Source organism: Salmo trutta, chromosome 4 (genome assembly GCF_901001165.1).
Source record: "Salmo trutta chromosome 4, fSalTru1.1, whole genome shotgun sequence".
Lineage (NCBI taxonomy): Eukaryota > Metazoa > Chordata > Actinopteri > Salmoniformes > Salmonidae > Salmo > Salmo trutta.
This window is the reverse complement of record NC_042960.1, coordinates 66507951-66529563: the sequence shown is the minus strand read 5'-3', so window position 1 is coordinate 66529563 and position 21613 is coordinate 66507951. Positions and strand designations below refer to the sequence as shown.

Sequence of the window (21613 nt, the reverse complement as noted above, 5' to 3'; positions counted from 1 at the left end):
AGGTATTCTCTCACCGCCAGCGTCCCAGGTATTCTCTCACCGCCAGCGTCCCAGGTATTCTCTCACCGCCAGCGTCCCAGGTATTCTCTCACCGCCAGCGTCCCAGGTATTCTCAAACCGCCAGCGTCCCAGGTATTCTCAAACCGCCAGCGTCCCAGGTATTCTTAAACCGCCAGCGTCCCAGGTATTCTCAAACCGTCAGCGTCCCAGGTATTCTCTCACCGCCAGCGTCCCAGGTATTCTCAAACCGCCAGCGTCCCAGGTATTCTCTCACCGCCAGCGTCCCAGGTATTCTCTCACCGCCAGCGTCCCAGGTATTCTCAAACCGCCAGCGTCCCAGGTATTCTCAAACCGCCAGCGTCCCAGGTATTCTCAAAACGTCAGCGTCCCAGGTATTCTCAAACCGCCAGCGTCCCAGGTATTCTCTCACCGCCAGCGTCCCAGGTATTCTCTCACCGCCAGCGTCCCAGGTATTCTCTCACCGCCAGCGTCCCAGGTATTCTCTCACCGCCAGCGTCCCAGGTATTCTCAAACCGCCAGCGTCCCAGGTATTCTCAAACCGCCAGCGTCCAAGGTATTCTCAAACCGCCAGCGTCCCAGGTATTCTCAAACCGCCAGCGTCCCAGGTATTCTCTCACCGCCAGCGTCCCAGGTATTCTCAAACCGCCTGCGTCCCAGGTATACTCTCACCGCCAGCGTCCCAGGTATTCTCAAACCGCCAGCGTCCCAGGTATTCTCAAACCGCCAGCGTCCCAGGTATTCTAAAACCGGCAGCGTCCCAGGTATTCTCAAACCGTCAGCATCCCAGGTATTCTCAAACTGCCAGCGTCCCAGGTATTCTCTCACCGCCAGCGTCCCAGGCATTCTCAAACCGCCAGCGTCGCAGGTATTCTCAAACCGCCAGCGTCCCGGGGTATTCTCTCACCGCCAGCGTCCCAGGTATTCTCAAACCGCCAGCGTCCCAGGTATTCTCTCACCGCCAGCGTCCCAGGTATTCTCAAACCGCCAGCGTCCCAGGTATTCTCAAACCGCCAGCGTCCCAGGTATTCTCAAACCGCCAGCGTCCCAGGTATTCTCGCCAGCGTCCCAGGTATTCTCTCACCGCCAGCGTCCCAGGTATTCTCAAACCGCCAGCGTCCCAGGTATTCTCTCACCGCCAGCATTCCCAGGTATTTTCTCACCGCCAGCGTCCCAGGTATTCTCAAACCGTCAGCGTCCCAGGTATTCTCAAACCGCCAGCGTCCCAGGTATTCTCTCACCGCCAGCGTCCCAGGTATTCTCAAACCGCCAGCGTCCCAGGTATTCTCAAACCGCCAGCGTCCCAGGTATTCTCAAACCGCCAGCGTCCCAGGTATTCTCAAACCGCCAGCGTCCCAGGTATTCTCAAACCGCCAGCGTCCCAGGTATTCTCTCACCGCCAGCGTCCAAGGTATTCTCTCACCGCCAGCGTCCCAGGTATTCTCAAACCGCCAGCGTCCCAGGTATTCTCAAACCGCCAGCGTCCCAGGTATTCTCAAACCGCCAGAGTCCCAGGTATTCTCAAACCGCCAGCGTCCCAGGTATTCTCTCACCGCCAGCGTCCTAGGTATTCTCTCACCGCCAGCGTCGCAGGTATTCTCAAACCGCCAGCGTTCCAGGTATTTTCTCACTGCCAGCGTCCCAGATATTCTCTCACCGCCAGCGTCCCAGGTATTCTCAAATCGCCAGCGTTCCAGGTATTCTCTCACCGCCAGCGTCCCAGGTATTCTCAAACCGCCAGCGTCCCAGGTATTCTCAAACCGCCAGCGTCCCAGGTATTCTCAAACCGCCAGCGTCCCAGGTATTCTCTCACCACCAGCCTCCCAGGTATTCTCTCACCGCCAGCCTCCCAGGTATTCTCTCACCGCCAGCGTCCCAGGTATTTTCTCACCGCCAGCGTCCCAGGTATTCTCAAACCGTCAGCGTCCCAGGTATTCTCAAACCGCCAGCGTCCCAGGTATTCTCTCACCGCTAGCGTCCCAGGTATTCTCAAACCGCCAGCGTCCCAGGTATTCTCAAACCGCCAGCGTCCCAGGTATTCTCAAACCGCCAGCGTCTCAGGTATTTTCAAACCGCCAGCGTCCCAGGTATTCTCAAACCGCCAGCGTCCCAGGTATTCTCTCACCGCCAGCGTCCCAGGTATTCTCAAACCGCCAGCGTCCCAGGTTCTTCTCAAACCGCCAGCGTCCCAGGTATTCTCAAACCGCCAGCGTCCCAGGTATTCTCAAACCGCCAGCGTCCCAGGTATTCTCAAACCGCCAGCGTCCCAGGTATTCTCAAACCGCCAGCGTCCCAGGTATTCTCAAACCGCCAGCGTCCCAGGTATTCTCTCACCGCCAGCGTCCCAGGTATTCTCTCACCGCCAGCGTCCCAGGTATTCTCAAACCGCCAGCGTCCCAGGTATTCTCTCACCGCCAGCGTCCTAGGTATTCTCTCACCGCCAGCGTCCCAGGTATTCTCAAACCGCCAGCGTCCCAGGTATTCTCAAACCGTCAACCTCCCAGGTATTCTCTCACCGCCAGCGTCCCAGGTATTCTCTCACCGCCAACGTCCCAGGTATTCTCTCACCGCCAGCGTCCCAGGTATTCTCAAACCGCCAGCGTCCCAGGTATTCTCAAACCGTCAGCGTCCCAGGAATTCTCAAACCGTCAGCGTCCCAGGTATTCTCTCACCGCCAGCGTCCCAGGTATTCTCAAACCGCCAGCGTCCCAGGTATTCTCAAACCGCCAGCGTCCCAGGTATTCTCTCACCGCCAGCGTCCCAGGTATTCTCTCACCGCCAGCGTCCCAGGTATTCTCTCACCGCCAGCGTCCCAGGTATTCTCAAACCGCCAGCGTCCCAGGTATTCTCAAACCGCCAGCGTCCCAGGTATTCTCAAACCGCCAGCGTCCGAGGTATTCTCAAACCGTCAGAGTCCCAGGTATTCTCTCACCGCCAGCGTCCCAGGTATTCTCAAACCGCCAGCGTCCCAGGTATTCTCTCACCGCCAGCGTCCCAGGTATTCTCTCACCGCCAGCGTCCCAGGTATTCTCAAACCGCCAGCGTCCCAGGTATTCTCAAACCGCCAGCGTCCCAGGTATTCTCAAAACGTCAGCGTCCCAGGTATTCTCAAACCGCCAGCGTCCCAGGTATTCTCTCACCGCCAGCGTCCCAGGTATTCTCTCACCGCCAGCGTCCCAGGTATTTTCTCACCGCCAGCGTCCCAGGTATTCTCAAACCGTCAGCGTCCCAGGTATTCTCAAACCGCCAGCGTCCCAGGTATTCTCTCACCGCTAGCGTCCCAGGTATTCTCAAACCGCCAGGGTCCCAGGTATTCTCAAACCGCCAGCGTCCCAGGTATTCTCAAACCGCCAGCGTCTCAGGTATTCTCAAACCGCCAGCGTCGCAGGTATTCTCAAACCGCCAGCGTCCCAGGTATTCTCTCACCGCCAGCGTCCCAGGTATTCTCAAACCGCCAGCGTCCCAGGTATTCTCAAACCGCCAGCGTCCCAGGTATTCTCAAACCGCCAGCGTCCCAGGTATTCTCTCACCGCCAGCGTCCCAGGTATTCTCTCACCGCCAGCGTCCCAGGTATTCTCAAACCGCCAGCGTTCCAGGTATTCTCAAACCGCCAGCGTCCCAGGTATTCTCAAACCGCCAGCGTCCCAGGTATTCTCAAACCGCCAGCGTCCCAGGTATTCTCTCACCGCCAGCGTCCTAGGTATTCTCTCACTGCCAGCGTTCCAGGTATTTTCTCACCGCCAGCGTCCCAGATATTCTCTCACCGCCAGCGTCCCAGGTATTCTCAAACCGCCAGCGTTCCAGGTATTTTCTCACCGCCAGCGTCCCAGATATTCTCTCACCGCCAGCGTCCCAGGTATTCTCAAATCGCCAGCGTTCCAGGTATTCTCTCACCGCCAGCGTCCCAGGTATTCTCAAACCGCCAGCGTCCCAGGTATTCTCAAACCGCCAGCGTCCCAGGTATTCTCAAACCGCCAGCGTCCCAGGTATTCTCAAACCGCCAGCGTCCCAGGTATTCTCAAACCGCCAGCGTCCCAGGTATTCTCTCACCGCCAGCCTACCAGGTATTCTCTCACCGCCAGCCTCCCCGGTATTCTCTCACCGCCAGCGTCCCAGGTATTTTCTCACCGCCAGCGTCCCAGGTATTCTCAAACCGTCAGCGTCCCAGGTATTCTCAAACCGCCAGCGTCCCAGGTATTCTCTCACCGCTAGCGTCCCAGGTATTCTCAAACCGCCAGCGTCCCAGGTATTCTCAAACCGCCAGCGTCCCAGGTATTCTCAAACCGCCAGCGTCCCAGGTATTCTCAAACCGCCAGCGTCCCAGGTATTCTCAAACCGCCAGCGTCCCAGGTATTCTCTCACCGCCAGCGTCCCAGGTATTCTCAAACCGCCAGCGTCCCAGGTATTCTCAAACCGCCAGCGTCCCAGGTATTCTCAAACCGCCAGCGTCCCAGGTATTCTCAAACCGCCAGCGTCCCAGGTATTCTCTCACCGCCAGCGTCCCAGGTATTCTCTCACCGCCAGCGTCCCAGGTACTCTCTCACCGCCAGCGTCCCAGGTATTCTCAAACCGCCAGCGTTCCAGGTATTCTCAAACCGCCAGCGTCCCTGGTATTCTCAAACCGCCAGCGTCCTAGGTATTCTCTCACCGCCAGCGTTCCAGGTATTTTCTCACCGCCAGCGTCCCAGATATTCTCTCACCGCCAGCGTCCCAGGTATTCTCAAACCGCCAGCGTCCCAGGTATTCTCTCACCGCCAGCGTCCCAGGTATTCTCAAACCGCCAGCATCCCAGGTATTCTCTCACCGCCAGCGTCCCAGGTATTCTCAAACCGCCAGCGTCCCAGGTATTCTCTCACCGCCATCCTCCCAGGTATTCTCTCACCGCCAGCGTCCCAGGTATTCTCTCACCGCCAGCGTCCCAGGTATTCTCTCACCGCCAGCGTCCCAGGTCTTCTCTCACCGCCAGCGTCCCAGGTATTCTCTCACCGCCAGCGTCCCAGGTATTCTCTCACCGCCAGCGTCCCAGGTATTCTCAAACCGCCAGCGTCCCAGGTATTCTCAAACCGCCAGCGTCCCAGGTATTCTCAAACCGTCAGCGTCCCAGGAATTCTCAAACCGTCAGCGTCCCAGGTATTCTCTCACCGCCAGTGTCCCAGGTATTCTCAAACCGCCAGCGTCCCAGGTATTCTCAAACCGCCAGCGTCCCAGGTATTCTCTCACCGCCAGCGTCCCAGGTATTCTCTCACCGCCAGCGTCCCAGGTATTCTCTCACCGCCAGCGTCCCAGGTATTCTCTCACCGCCAGCGTCCCAGGTATTCTCAAACAGCCAGCGTCCCAGGTATTCTCAAACCGCCAGCGTCCCAGGTATTCTCAAACCGCCAGCGTCCCAGGTATTCTCAAACCGTCAGCGTCCCAGGTATTCTCTCACCGCCAGCGTCGCAGGTATTCTCTCACCGCCAGCGTCCCAGGTATTCTCTCACCGCCAGCGTCCCAGGTATTCTCAAACCGCCAGCGTCCCAGGTATTCTCAAACCGCCAGCGTCCCAGGTGTTCTCAAACCGCCAGCGTCCCAGGTGTTCTCAAACCGCCAGCGTCCCAGGTATTCTCAAACCGCCAGCGTCCCAGGTATTCTCAAACCGTCAGCGTCCCAGGTATTCTCAAACCGCCAGCGTCCCAGGTATTCTCTCACCGCCAGCGTCCCAGGTATTCTCAAACCGTCAGCGTCCCAGGTATTCTCAAACCGCCAGCGTCCCAGGTATTCTCAAACCGCCAGCGTCCCAGATATTCTCTCACCGCCAGCGTCCCAGGTATTCTCTCACCGCCAGCGTCCCAGGTATTCTCTCACCGCCAGCATCCCAGGTATTCTCAAACCGTCAATCTCCCAGGTGTTCTCAAACCGTCAATCTCCCAGGTATTCCTACCTGTCAATCTCCCAGGTATTCCTACCTGTCAATCTCCCAGGTATTCCTACCTGTCAATCTCCAAGGTATTCCTACCTACCAATCTCCAAGGTATTCCTACCTACCAATCTCCAAGGTATTCCTACCTGTCAATCTCCAAGGTATTCCTACCTACCAATCTCCAAGGTATTCCTACCTACCAATCTCCAAGGTATTCCTACCTGTCAATCTCCAAGGTATTCCTACCTACCAATCTCCAAGGTATTCCTACCTGCCAATCTCCCAAGTATTATTTTTATAAATTTTTAGGAATGAGGCAGTTCGACTCCTTTATTTATTTGTTTTTTAGTTGTTTTTTATTTTTATTAGCTAGGACAGAGAAAGACTGACAGGAAAGGTATGAGGAGACAGGAGGGAGTGTGTTAGAATAGCAATGGGTGGAATTCCGACCCACTCTCGTACCGGTACATAGAACACTAAACATCCCAGGTATTCTAACCAAACTAACTGCCAACATCCCACTCAGGTATTCTATTCTCATGTCTCCAAGGTATTCCTACCTGTCAATCTCCCAGGTATTCCTACCTACCAATCTCCAAGGTATTCCTACCTACCAATCTCCAAGGTATTCCTACCTACCAATCTCCCAGGTATTCCTGGCGCTGTCTTGCATATTTCTATGGCCATTGTCACACTTAGCAAGACAGCACAGACAGATCTGGCACCAGAATAGTCCAGGAGGTCTCAGCCCAAAGACCTGCTGGACTCATAACGGTATTCAAAATCAGACAAATGCTTTTCTCTGTTTGCTTACGGGCATCATTTAAATCAACACACCATGGGGGTCTCATGTCCAAGAGGTTCTGGGTACAAAGACCTGTAGTACTTTTTCACACTATTGTTCCAATCTGAACCATAGGCCAACTGTGCTGTCCTTGATATTTTATTTTTCACATTGTCCTTTACGGCACTGTTCCAGGAACCATTGTGGATGCTTAACTAGGCCAATGCAGTACAGCTCAGCTTGGCTTGGCTCAACTCAGTAGTGTGAAAGGGATATGGGAGTCATGATAGGATGCAGACAGCTTCCTTTGTTTGCTGACATCTAGGAGGTTCATTTAGACTAGTGGTTATTGGCATGGTTCTAAATGCCATCTGTCAAATCAGAGGATTCATTGGTCAATATTTCTTCCTGCCTACCTCACTGTTAAAACGGACTCCTGCTGTGGAGCTCCCTGAGGAGTCCCTGGGGAGTGGACTAGCCTACTGTCTCAAGGTCACTCTCACACAGACCCTCTCCACATTACATGGCTGGAAACACTATCCATCTCCATCTCTCATTTATTCATAATTAAAAACATATCCATCATTGTGCTTAACATCAACTGGAGAAGGAACATATACGTGTATAGAAATGGTTAGGTATGGACGTTAGAGAAATCTCTTTCCTACTCACCCTTGCATATTTAGAGGAGTAAGGGTCTTCAAACAGAGCCCACATGCGTTTCTGCCAGCGGCCCCAAACTCCCCCTGCCTTGGCATCTGGAGAATCCCCCTGTGCCAGCCTCCTTGTCATCTCATCAGCCTCATCACCAACCCCGTCCCCCTGGTCGGCTGCAATCTCCGGGTCTGGATCATCGTTACCAGTCAAGTCGAGCAGGGCCCCCCCACCGAAACTATCAAGTGCCTCTTCCGCCTCCCGATGCTGGCTATAGGTCATCCAACAGCACGGCTCCACGTCCGTCTCGTCGATGCCCCAGAAGGCCAGTTCCTCCTCATACAGGGGTCCGCAGACATCGGCAGGGCAGTGCAGTTTACCTGTCCGGTAATAATTAAGGATATGGGCGAAAACACCCGGGTGGCGGTCGAAGAAGAATTCCTCATGTTTGTCATCCCAGTCGAAGTGGCTAGGCGCGTCGGGTTCTGCGAGCCAGGATAAACGGGTGCCGGGCAGGGTACGCAGGGTACCGCGATATGTCTGATGTTTGATACCTCCCACGTTTATCACAATGCGATCCTTCTCGTCGCTCAAGCCCATTGCGTCCCTTAGGCATGTCTCCAGTAAGTTCCCGGCATCACAACGACAACTCTATGAGCACCGCACGCCTCAACAGGAGGGAAGGAGGGAGAACGCTCGCAAGTGCAACACATGCACACCCGGGGAGGGGGGGGGAGAGAGTAGGATGCTATAGGAAATAGAACAATGCACAAAAGAAATCTGCTGCTGCTATTACAGGCTACAGACCCTCAAATAATACACGTAGAGACCTAATTTAGCACATATGCCCGCTGATGATACCAGATGCTCCAATGGTTCTCCAACCTGTCATGGAAATCAATCACCAACCAGACCTACTGGAGGGAAAACATATCATTGCAAAATGATTGTAGTCAATGGCTTCCCATAAACAATGGACGTCACCTCGTAGTGGTATAATTCCGAGAGATAAAGATGATATAATAATAGTTTTTTTTTTATTTCTCTTCCTTTTTATCCAAATCCAACACAATGACTCTCCTGCTGTTGTGGTGGTGGTTCTGGTAGAACCTGTTTATGACATCTCCGAGACACCCTCCGTGCTATTCAGACTGCTACCCTTCCTCTCATGTATCTACTGTCGCTTACCCCCTCCCCAAAAAGACAGAAATATCCAGTTTTCCGTTGAACGATCCCGACAAGCTGTAAAGATCAGGCGCCGCGCCTTCTATTCTCACGCAGGTGACTGTGTTTATCTTCAGCCGGTAATTGTTGTTTCCATGTATGCATTTGACGGACCGATGCCTGTGATTCCCTCGTGCTTAGAGCCTGCAGGAGGGCGAGCAGTCAACGGTGTTCACCGGTGTGAAGTCTCATGAAGAAAAACGACGGAAGGCACGCGCACGTCCTAGGTTTTCTTTATTGGTGTGCTCGCGGTGGGTAAGGATTCTCGTTAGAATGGTCACGAACTCGGAACAGCGTTGGTTCTGGAAACACCGTGGAGGAGGAGGAGGAGGAAGAAGAGGGAGAAGGACTGTCAGGCTAGAGACTCACGAAATGTCCCTAAAAAAAAACGCACCGAAAATATAAGCTAACAATAATCATTGTTGACAGCTGGTTCCCTCCCTGCCTAGTTGTACCTTGTCTTAAATGACACGGAGCATTGTTTTGTTATGAAATGAACTGTCAGTCATGGAGTTCACTGATTTGTTTGCGTTGTTTGCCAGAGAGGCAGCCCCACCCCTTTCCCATCCTTAAGGCTACTGTAACAAATAAAGAACTGAAGTATTTTTGGACCATTGTCCAAACCGACAGTCTGACATAGTCAATAGGTTTTATTTTGAGGGCTTGTTGGATATGACCCTTACATCATTAGGCTAAACGCCCCAGCCATTCTACATCAAACAAGTAAATACATGTATGCATATGAATCAAATCAAACTTTATTTATAAAGCACATTTCGTACAGGTGATGCATTTCATAGGGCTTAAATAGAATATAGAATATTCTATTTAATAATAGAATATATTAAATAGAAAAATAGAATATAAACAAAAAACAAAAAGTTTATGGAAATGTGTTCCCTTTTTGTACAACGTGATTTTGTATGAACAGAGACAGGACAACCAATGGTGCCACAACGGCCTCTGATTTCAATTCCCTCTCTCCGCCATATGGTGGGAGGCTGTAATAAAATCGTTATGATGTCATTATGCCCATTGCCAACAGAGAGTGATATTACCCGTGAACACTGAACAACAATGCAAACGCAATATGCAACCATTTCAAAGATTGTACTGAGTTACAGTTCGTATAAGAAAATCAGTCAATTGATATACATTCATTAGGTCCTAATCTATGGATTTCACATGACTGGGAATACAGATATATATATATATATATGTTGGTCACAGATACGTAAAAAAAAAAAAAGGTAGGGGCGTTGGATCATAAAACCAGTCAGTATCTGGTGTGACCACCATTTGCCTCATTCAGCGTGACACATCTCCTTCGCATAGAGTTGATCAGGCTGTTGATTGTGGCCTGTGGAACGTTGTCCCAGTCTTCTTCAATGGCTGTACGAAGTTGCTGGATATTAGCGGGAACTGGAACACGCTGTCGTATGCATCTATCCAGAGCACCCCAAACATGCTCAATGGGTGACATGTGAGTATGCAGGCCATGGAAGACCTGGGACATTTTCAGCTTCCAGGAATTGTGTACAGACCCTTGTGACATGGGGCTGTGCATTATCATGCTGAAACATGAGGTGATGGCGGGTGGATGAATGGCACGACAATGGGCCTCAGGATCTCGTCACGTGAATCTTTGTGGGTTCAAATTGCCATCGATAAAATGCAATTGTGTTCATTGTCTGTAGTTTATGCCTGCCCCATACCATAATCCCCGCTGCCACACTCTGTTCACAACGTTGACATCAGTAAAACGCATTGCCCAGTGAAGTCGATTTTATTTAAACTCATGAAACATGGGACCAACAGTGAGTTCCCTGTAGGCTACCTCAGTCGTCTCAGTGCCTCCTCAGTATTACTATGACATTGCACTAGGTGTGCGAACTCGAATGTGTAGCAACCCAAAAGTTGCTTGTTTGAATCTCATCATGGACAATTTTAGCTACTTAATGTAACAGTGTAGGTTCCGTCCCTCTCTTCGCCCCAACCCGGGCTCGAAACAGGGACCCTTGCACACATCAACAACTGACACCCACGAAGCATCGTTACCCATCGCGCCACAAAAGCCGCGGCCCTTGCAACGCAAGGGGAAACCCTACTTCAAGTCTCAGAGCGAGTGACGTCACTGATTGAAATGCCTAACTAACTAGCCATTTCACATCGGTTACATTAACAACTACTTACTACTTTTCAGATACTTTGCAACTACTTAGCATGCTAGCTAATCCTTCCCCTAACCTTAACCCTAACCTTAACCCTAACCGTAACCCCTAAGCCTAGCTAATGTTAGCCACAACAAATTGGAATTTGTAACGTATACACTACCATTCCAAAGTTTGGGGTCACTTAGAAATGTTCTTGTTTTTGAAAGAAAAGCACTTTTTTTGTCCATTAACATCAAATTGATCAGAAATACAATGTAGACATTGTTAATGTTGTAAATGACTATTGTAGCTGGAAACGGCAGATTTTTTATGGAATATCTACAGAGGCCCATTATCAGCAACCATCACTCTGTGTTCCAATGGCACGTTGCGTTAGCTAATCCAAGTTTATCATTTTAAAAGGATCATTAGAAAACCCTTTTGCAATTATGTTAGCACAGCTGAAAACTGTTGTCCTGATTAAAGAAGCAATAAAACTGGCCTTCTTTAGACTAGTTGAGTATCTGGAGCATCAGCATTTGTGGGTTCTATTACAGGCTCAAAATGCCCAGAAACAAATAACTTTCTTCTGAAATGCAGTCTATTCTTGTTCTGAGAAATTAAGGCTATTCCAATTCGAGAGATTGCCAAGAAACTGAAGATCTCGTCCAACGCTGTGTACTACTCCATTCACAGAACAGCGCAAACTGGTTCTAACCAGAATAGAAAGAGGAATGGGAGGCCCCGGTGCACAACTGAGCAAGAGGACAAGTACATGAGAGTGTCTAGTTTGAGAAACAGACGCCTCACAAGTCCTCAACTGGCAGCTTCATTAAATAGTACCCGCAAAACACCAGTCTCAAATAGAGGTCGACCGATTATGATTTTTCAACGCCGATAACCGATAATTGGAGGACCAAAAAAGCCAATACTGATTAATCGGACGATTTTTATATATATATATATATTGTAATAATGACAATTACAACAATACTGAATAAACACTTATTTTAACTTAATATGATACATCAATAAAATCTATTTTGTCTCAAATAAATAATGAAACATGTTCAATTTGGTTTAAATAATGCAAAAACAAAGTGTTGGAGAAGAAAGTAAAAGTGCAATATGTGCCATGTAAAAAAGCTAACATTTAAGTTCCTTGCTCAGAACATGGGAACATATGAAAGCTGGTGGTTCCTTTTAACATGAGTCTTCAATATTCCCAAGTAAGAAGTTTTAGGTTGTAGTTATTATAGGACTATTTCTCTCTATACCATTTGTATTTCATATACCTTTGACTATTGGATGTTCTAATAGGTACTTTAGTATTGCCAGCCTAATCTCGGGAGTTGATAGGCTTGAAGTCATAAACAGCACAATGCTTGAAGCACAGCGAAGAGCTGCTGTCAAATGCAGGAAAGTGCTGTTTGAATGAATGCTTACGAGCCTGCTGCTGCCTACCTCTAATCTCAACATCAACAGTGAAGAGGTGACCCCCGGGATGCTGGCCTTCTATAAAAAATAAAAGATTAAAGATGGACAAAAGAACACAGACACTGGACAGAGATATAACTTTTTTCTTTGCAACTCTTTCCAGAAGGCCAGCACCCCGGGGGGTCACCTGTTCACTGTTGATGTTGAGACTAGAGGTCGACCGATTAATCCTTGATTTGGATGAAGATTTTTACTTCAATCATACTGCTCACCCCCGGGGCCAAGCCCTAATTCCAGACATTCGGAAGAGAGAAAGACGGCGATATATAGGTCAAAGTGCGGGCACCATGATGAAACTACGGCGGCCAGTAAATTAACTGCCTCTACCCGCTCTACTATTGGCAAATGTACAAAACATTGGACGAGCTCCGTTCGAGACTATCCTGTCAACGGGACCTGAAGAACTGTAACATCCTGTGTTTCTCGGAAACTTGGCCTGAACAAGGTCATGGGTTGGTTTTTCTATGCAGTGGCAGAACAGAACGGCAGCATCGGGTAATACGTTGAGATACGTAAATATCTCAACCAGAAGCCATGGATTATAGGCAACATCCGCACTGAGCTAAAGGCTAGAGCTGCCGCTTTCAAGGAGTGGGACACTAACCTGAACACTTGGAAGAAATCCTGCTACGCCTCCGACGAACCATTAAACAGGAAAAGTGTCCATACATGGTGGGCCAGGCTGATTTGTTTCCGTTCTGATGGTGGACCAGGCTGATTTTGTTTCCGTTCTGATGGTGGACCAGGCTGATTTGTTTCATTTCTGATGGTGGGCCTGGCTGATTTGTTTCAGTTCTGATGGTGGGCCTGGCTGATTTGTTTCCGTTCTGATGGTGGGCCAGGCTGATTTGTTTCCGTTCTGATGGTGGGCCAGGCTGATTTGTTTCCGTTCTGATGGTGGGCCAGGCTGATTTGTTTCAGTTCTGATGGTGGACCAGGCTGATTTGTTTCATTTCTGATGGTGGGCCTGGCTGATTTGTTTCAGTTCTGATGGTGGGCCTGGCTGATTTGTTTCAGTTCTGATGGTGGGCCTGGCTGATTTGTTTCCGTTCTGATGGTGGGCCAGGCTGATTTGTTTCCGTTCTGATGGTGGGCCAGGCTGATTTGTTTCCGTTCTGATGGTGGGCCAGGCTGATTTGTTTCAGTTCTGATGGTGGACCAGGCTGATTTGTTTCATTTCTGATGGTGGGCCTGGCTGATTTGTTTCAGTTCTGATGGTGGGCCTGGCTGATTTGTTTCCGTTCTGATGGTGGGCCAGGCTGATTTGTTTCAGTTCTGATGGTGGACCAGGCTGATTTTGTTTCCGTTCTGATGGTGGGCCTGGCTGATTTGTTTCAGTTCTGATGGTGGGCCAGGCTGATTTGTTTCCGTTCTGATGGTGGGCCTGGCTGATTTGTTTCCGTTCTGATGGTGGGCCAGGCTGATTTTGTTTCCGTTCTGATGGTGGACCAGGCTGATTTGTTTCAGTTCTGATGGTGGGCCAGGCTGATTTGTTTCAGTTCTGATGGTGGGCCAGGCTGATTTGTTTCCGTTCTGATGGTGGGCCTGGGTTTTTAGCGGTTTAATAAAATGTATTCAGTGCGCACAAAGGAACCACACCTGCAAAGCCATTTACACACCTGCATAAGATAAGTCTCAATACCAACTACTGAGAAGTGTGTAGGAAAGGCGTACATTTCCTAAGTCTGAATCGGGCCCAATGTGCACTACTGTTAACCAGAACCCTATGGGCTTTGGAGAGTAGTGCACTATATAGGGAATGTTGCCAGCCCTGGTCAAGAGTAGTGCGCTATATAGGGAATAGGGTGCCATTTGGGAAGCCAAAAATATGGTATTTCTATGCCCATCAGGTTCTTAAGTGACGCATGATACTCGGGCTATAGTGAGTTAAACCATCCATGGTACTCGGGCTATAGTGAGTTAAACCATCCATGGTACTTAGGCTATAATGAGGTAAACCATCCATGGTACTCGGGCTATAGTGAGGTAAACCATCCATGGTACTTAGGCTATAATGAGGTAAACCATCCATGGTACTCGGGCTATAGTGAGGTAAACCATCCATGGTACTTAGGCTATAATGAGGTAAACCATCCATGGTACTTAGGCTATAATGAGGTAAACCATCCATGATACTTAGGCTATAGTGAGGTTAAACCATCCATGGTACTCGGGCTATGTTGAGGTAAACCATCCATGGTACTCGGGCTATAGTGAGGTTAACCATCCATGGTACTCGGGCTATAGTGAGTTAAACCATCCATGGTACTCGGGCTATAGTGAGGTTAACCATCCATGGTACTCGGGCTATATTGAGGTTAACCATCCATGGTACTTAGGCTATAGTGAGGTTAACCATCCATGGTACTTAGGCTATAGTGAGTTAAACCATCCATCGTACTCAGGCTATAGTGAGGTTAAACCATCCATGGTACTCGGGCCATATTGAGGTAAACCATCCATGGTACTCGGGCTATATTGAGGTAAACCATCCATGGTACTCGGGCTATAGTGAGGTTAACCATCCATGGTACTCGGGATATAGTGAGTTAAACCATCCATGGTACTCAGGCTATAGTGAGGTTAACCATCCATGGTACTTAGGCTATAGTGAGGTTAACCATCCATGGTACTCGGGCTATAGTGAGGTTAACCATCCATCGTACTCAGGCTATAGTGAGTTAAACCATCCATCGTACTCAGGCTATAGTGATGGGATTGAACACCTCCTTCTGCAACTGGGTCCTGGACTTTCTGATGGGCCGCCCCAGGTGGTAAGGGTAGGCAACAACACATCTGCCACGCTGATCCTCAACACCGGGGCCCCTCACAGGTGCGTGCTTTGTCCCCTCCTGTATTCTCTGTTCACCCACGACTGTGTGGCTGCGCATGACTCCAACACCATCATTACATTTGCCGACAACAAGACAGTGGTTGGCTTGATCACCGACAACCATGAGACAGCCTATAGGGAGGAGAGACCGTGTGGCCGTGTGGTGCCAGGACAACGACCTCTCCCTCAACATGATCAAGACAAAGGAGATGGTCATGGACTATAGGGAATGGAGAGCCGAGCATTCAACGGGGCTGAAGTGGAGCGAGTCGAGAGCTTCAAGTTTCTTGGTGTCCACATCACTAAGGATCAATTGTGGTCCAAAACACACCAACACAGTCATAAAGAAGGCACAACAATGCCTCTTCCCTCTCAAGAGGCTGAAAATATTTGGCCATAGGTCCTCAGGTCCTCAAAAAGGTTCTACAGCTGCACTATTGACAGTATCTTGACTAGTTGCGTCACTGCCTGGTATGGAAGCTGCTTGGCATCCGACCTCAAGGCACTACAGAGGGTAGTGCGTATGGCCCTGTACATCACTGGGGCCGAGCTCCATGCCATCCAGGATCTCTATACCAGGCGGTGTCAGAGGAAGGCCTTAAGAAATTGTCAAAGACTCCAGCCACCCATGTCATAGACCAGGGGTGGGCATTTACAGTCCTCGAGGGCCTGATTGGTGTCACAGTTTTGCCCCAGCCCCAGCTAACACACCTGACTCCAATAATCACCTTATCATGATCTTCAGTTTAGAATGCAATTTGATTAATCATCTGTGTTTTGCTAGGGATGTAGAAAAAGTGTCACCAATCAGGCCCTCGAGGATTGCCCACCCCTGTCGTAGACTGTTCTCTGCTACTGCACAGCAAGTGGTACCGATGCACCAAGTCTGGAAACAGGCTCCTTAACAGCTTTTACTCCCAAGCCATAAGACTGCTGAACAGTTAATCAAATGGCTATTTGGACAATTTACATTGACACCCTTTATTATTATTAGAATTGTTTTACTCTCTTGCACTGGCTCTATGCACACTCACACTCTGCTACGTCTGTTTATTAATGTCTCCTGATTGCCTAGTCACTTTTACCCCTACCGACATGTACATACTGTATTACCTCAATTACCCCGTACCCCTGCACATTGACTCAGTACTGGTACTCCTTGTATGTAGCCTTGTTATTTTATTGTGAGGAAATAGCAAGCATTTTTGAAACGGTCTGTTTGAGATACAAGTTTGAGGTGGTTTTTTTGTTGTTGTTTTTTTAAAGTGTTTTCATCAAGTTAGCTTTGGCCACAAATACGAGTACAGGATAAGTCAACATTATTTGGGTATGAGTTAACAGAATATGAACTTTTAAATGTGAGATTTCCCCTGAACAGTTTAAAACTGCAACATTTTCTCAGCCTCATGACAAAATGTTTAGAGTAGCAGGAAATGCATTTTAAAACTGCAAAACATTGTCTTATCCTCATAGTAACATTTGAAAAATAGCATGAATAGTACTTCAGCTGTGTGCCTGAACCACTCATCCACCGCAGGAGCTTCGGTCTGGCCCGGTGTCAAAGCCGGCTGTTAGGGGGTAACACACTGGAAATGAGTCAGCCCAGTGGAGGAGAAATGTAACAAATTCTGAGCGTACTCCACCCAGGGAAGGAATCGGGCCCACTCTCACTGCCAGTCCTGGCAGTGGCTACTCAGGAACCTCCCCAGCTCCTGGTTCATCCTCTCCACCTGCCCGTTAGACTGAGGCCTATACCCGGAAGTGAGGCTGACCGTGACCTTCTGCATGAAGGCTTTCCATAACCGTGATGTGAATTGGGGGCCACGGTCGGACACGATGTCCACCGGAAGGCCATAATGCCGGAAGACCTGCTGGAACACTGCCTCAGCGACCTGGAGAGCAGTAGGGAAACCAGAGAGAGGGATAAAAACGACAGGATTTGGAGAATCTATCCACAACCACCAAACCGTCAGAGGGGAGATCAGTGACAAAATCAATGGATAGATGAGACCAGGGACACAGAGGCACAGGAAGGGATAGGAGTTTCCCTGCTGGAGCGTGCATGGGGAAATTTAGTTTGGGCACACACAGAACAAGAGTTGACATAGCGAATAACGTCTTGCGTCAAGGTGGGCCTCCAATACTTTTCAGCGAGAGATTGAATAGTATGGGTGATCCCTGGATGTCCAGCGACAACAGCTTTGTGTGCCCAGTTCAGCAGCCGATCCTTTATCCCTGTGGGAACGTAGATACGCTCAAGATGACAGGTAGTGGGTGCGGGTTCTCTCTCCAGAGCCTGGCGAATGCCCACATCTACGTCCCAGACCACAGGGGCAACAACTCAAGAGGGGACGGGAAAGCAGGTCCTCCGGCATTCGAGTGACCAGTCCTTGATTCTCATCCTCGACTATGAGATGGTGGAGTTATGTGTTGAAGCCATGGGAGGCCGAGGATGATCTTGTGAACTGGTGAACTAATGACGAAGAAGGGAATGTTTTCCTGATGAATGGACTCTACATTGAGGGTGAGTGGTGTGGTGATGTGTGCGATGGTTCCGGATCCTAGTGGCTGATTTTATCAAGGGCTTGGACCAGAAACGGAGAGGAGAGCCGGAAAGAGGTGATGTTCAGATAGGAGACAAGGTTCTGGTCAATAAAGTTCCTTGCGACACCGGAATCCACTAGCTCTGTAGAAACTGTACATGAGGGACATGCACTGTTTCTCTACCGCCATGGATTCAGGCTCTGATACAGAGTGGTCACTGAGGGAAGGAGAGAAGCGACGAGGGTACCGACGCTCCCAAAGTAGGCCATCGCGATGAGTGCGTCCAAGGAGAGGTTGTTATCGTCTCGACATGCCAGTTCCGTCTGGATCTCCTTGCGCAGTCCTCTTTTGAAAAGCGTACAGAGCACCGGCTCATTCCATCCGCTGGATGCTGCTACTGTCTGGAAGGTGAGGGCATACTCGACAGTGGTCTGATCATCCTGCCGTAGTTGAAATAGGCACTCACCTCCCTCTCTGCCCTCCAGTGGATGATCGAAGATACCACTGAACAGAGCCTTGAACCCCTCATACGATGCCAGCTCCTCCTCTCCTCTCTCTTAGATGGCCAAAGCCCACTCCAACGCCCACTCAGTCAGGAGAGAAATAACCATGGCAACCTTGGACCTATTGGTGGTGGGATCTCCCATCTGGTACACAAAATAGAGGGAGCACTGGAGTAGGAAGCCATGGCATTTAGATGGGGTTGTTATATTTGTCCGGTAGAGACAAACGGCCATCACTGACCTGGGATGGACTGCTGAATGGACTGGTGTGCTGGCTCGCTGGGTCGACTGGTGGTAGAGTATCCTCCACTAGTTGAAGGCAACACCTCTCGGGTATGTTCGAGACGTTGAAGAACGCGAAGGACCTCCTCCATAGCCGTCCCCAGTTGCGCCAGCTGGTCTTGGTGCTGACGAAATAGGTATCCCTGTTCGTCAACCGTTTTGGAGATGTCCTGATTCCCTGATGCTTCCATTTGTTGAGGCAGTATTCTGTAACGGAGATGCTGGGAGTCGGAAAGCAAGTGCAGGGGCAGCGTTTAATAATACAATAAACATGGACCGATAAAAACCAAGAGACGCATCTGGACATGAAACACATAATCCAATACTGCCTGAGGAATAGAACTAAGGGAGTGACAGATATAGTGGAGGTAATCAGTGAAGTGATAGAGTCCAGGTGTGTCTCATGATGAGGTGCAGGTGCGCGTAACGATGGTGCCAGCTGTGCGTAATGATGGTAGTCAGAGCCTGTGTTTAGTCGAGCGCCGGAGAGGGAGAGCGGGAGTAGACGTGATAAAATCTTAGAAATAGTTTTCACATACAAACTTGCAGGGATTTGTAGTATTGCATGATGTCTACTTTGATGCTATTTAGCATTTTCAAATCTGAGAGTAAATAGAGCTGAATATATTGATAAAAGTCACCTTGTCCGAGAGAGATTTACAAGGTTACCAAAACGTCACACCAGAGTAAGCCTACATGAAACAAAGCCCTTATTTTAAGTGTTTCTAAAATCCCCTATTGGAAAAATGAATGGTGGAAAAACGATTGGAACCATTTCCCTGTTTGACCGCTAGGTTTTATGGGTATTGTGACACATCCACTGTGGGGCTCTATTTCTGACACTGCCAGAACGTTGTCGGGAGCCTACAACATTTCACATTTCATACTGTCAAACGTGATTCATGAATGATAATTCTTCAAGTTTTAGTGGAGAAACATCCATGCAATATTTGCATACCAATCATTTGAACTCAATCCGTTTAGTTGGGAATATATATTTTGATCTTGTTGAGTTATACCTCACGAAGTAGCTTACAGAGTTGTTTTGAATGATGTACAGTGAGCGGAATTTTAGAGCAAATGGTGATCACAAAGTGTCAATCACCATTCAATCACCATTTGTTTTAGTGTCAATCGAAGCACATATGTTGCCTAGTGGTGCGCTGTACAGTACTATCCCATTATATTCGGTTCTGTTATGTAGTATACTGTCTTATTAATGAGATCTTGCAGACATTGATTCAGCTTTGATATGGCTCCAATTGGTGGAAAATAAATGCATATTTGTTTACTTGTTGAATACTTGTTCGTAATGGGATAACTAACAACCAACTTTACCAAAAAAGTTTCCAAAAACTGGGCAACTTAGCAGTTTTAACGAAAGTCAGCAAAAAATTCCAACCACTATACCCTACCAACTACTATACTCTACCAACCACCATACCCTACCAACCACCATACCCTACCAACCACTATACCCTACCAACCACTATACTCTACCAACCACCATACCTTACCAACCACCATACCCTACCAACCACTATACTCTACCAACCACAATACCATACCAACCACTATACCCTACCAACCACTATACCATACCAACCACAATACCATACCAACCACTATACCCTACCAACCACAATACCATACCAACCACTATACCCTACCAACCACTATACCCTACCAACCACAATACCATACCCTACCAACCACCATACCCTACCAACCACAATACCATACCAACCACTATACCAAACAAACCACTATACCCTACCAACAACAATACCCTACCAACCACAATACCATACCCTACCAACAACAATACCATACCCTACCAACCACAATACCATACCCTACCAACCACAATACCATACCCTACCAACCACTATACCCTACCAACCACTCTACCTTACCAACCACTATGCCCTACCAACCACTATACCCTACCAACCACTATACTCTACCTACCACTATACCCTACCAACAACCATACCCTACCAACCACTATACCCTACCAACCACTATACCCTACCAACCACTATACCCTACCAACCACTATACTCTACCAACCACAATACCCTACCAACCACCATACCCTACCAACCACTATACTCTACCAACCACAATACCATACCAACCACTATACCCTACCAACCACTATACCATACCAACCACAATACCATACCAACCACTATACCCTACCAACCACTATACCCTACCAACAACAATACCATACCAACCACCATAACCTACCAACCACTATACCCTACCAACCACAATACCATACCAACCACTATACCCTACCAACCACTATACCCTACCAACAACAATACCCTACCAACCACAATACCCTACCAACCACAATACCCTACCAACCACTATACCCTACCAACCACAATACCCTACCAACCACAATACCCTACCAACCACTATACCCTACCAACCACAATACCCTACAAACCACTATACCATACCAACCACTATACCCTACCAACCACTATACCCTACCAACCACAATACCCTACCAACCACTATACCCTACCAACAACAATACCCTACCAACCACAATACCCTACCAACCACAATACCCTACCAACCACTATACCCTACCAACCACAATACCCTACCAACCACAATACCCTACCAACCACTATACCCTACCAACCACTATACCCTACCAACCACTATACCATACCAACCACTATACCCTACCAACCACTATACCCTACCAACCACAATGCCATACCTTACCAACCACAATACCCTACCAACCACTGTACCCTACCTACCACTATACCCTACCAACCACCATACCCTACCAACCACAATGCCATACCTTACCAACCACAATACCCTACCAACCACTGTACCCTAACTACCACTATACCCTACCAACCACCATACCCTACCAACCACAATACCATACCCTACCAACCACTATACCCCACCTACCACTATACCCTACCAACCACTATACCCTACCAACCACTATACCCTATCTACCAATATACCTTACCAACCACTATACTCTACCAACCACTATACCCTATCTAACAATATACCCTACCAACCACTATACCCTACCAACCACTATACCCTACCAACCACTATACCCTATCTAACAATATACCCTACCAACCACTATACTCTACCAACCACTATACCCTATCTAACAATATACCCTACCAACCACTATACCCTACCAACCACTATACCCTA

At 48.9% G+C, this 21613-nt stretch overlaps 1 protein-coding gene across 2 annotated transcripts in view; it reads right to left on the bottom strand.

Moving 5' to 3' along the window:
- kcnc1b (potassium voltage-gated channel, Shaw-related subfamily, member 1b) overlaps positions 1-8898 on the bottom strand; it is a 58748-nt gene extending 49850 nt beyond the window's left edge. Inside the window, exon 1 of one of the 2 annotated variants that reach the window (XM_029751868.1) lies at positions 7374-8898. In XM_029751868.1, the coding sequence (XP_029607728.1) occupies positions 7374-7955 (582 nt within the window). In that variant the 5' untranslated portion in view covers positions 7956-8898. The remainder of the gene's footprint in view (positions 1-7373) is intronic. The other variant, XM_029751867.1, reaches the window with a different exon arrangement.
- Positions 8899-21613: the final 12715 nt, after the last annotated feature.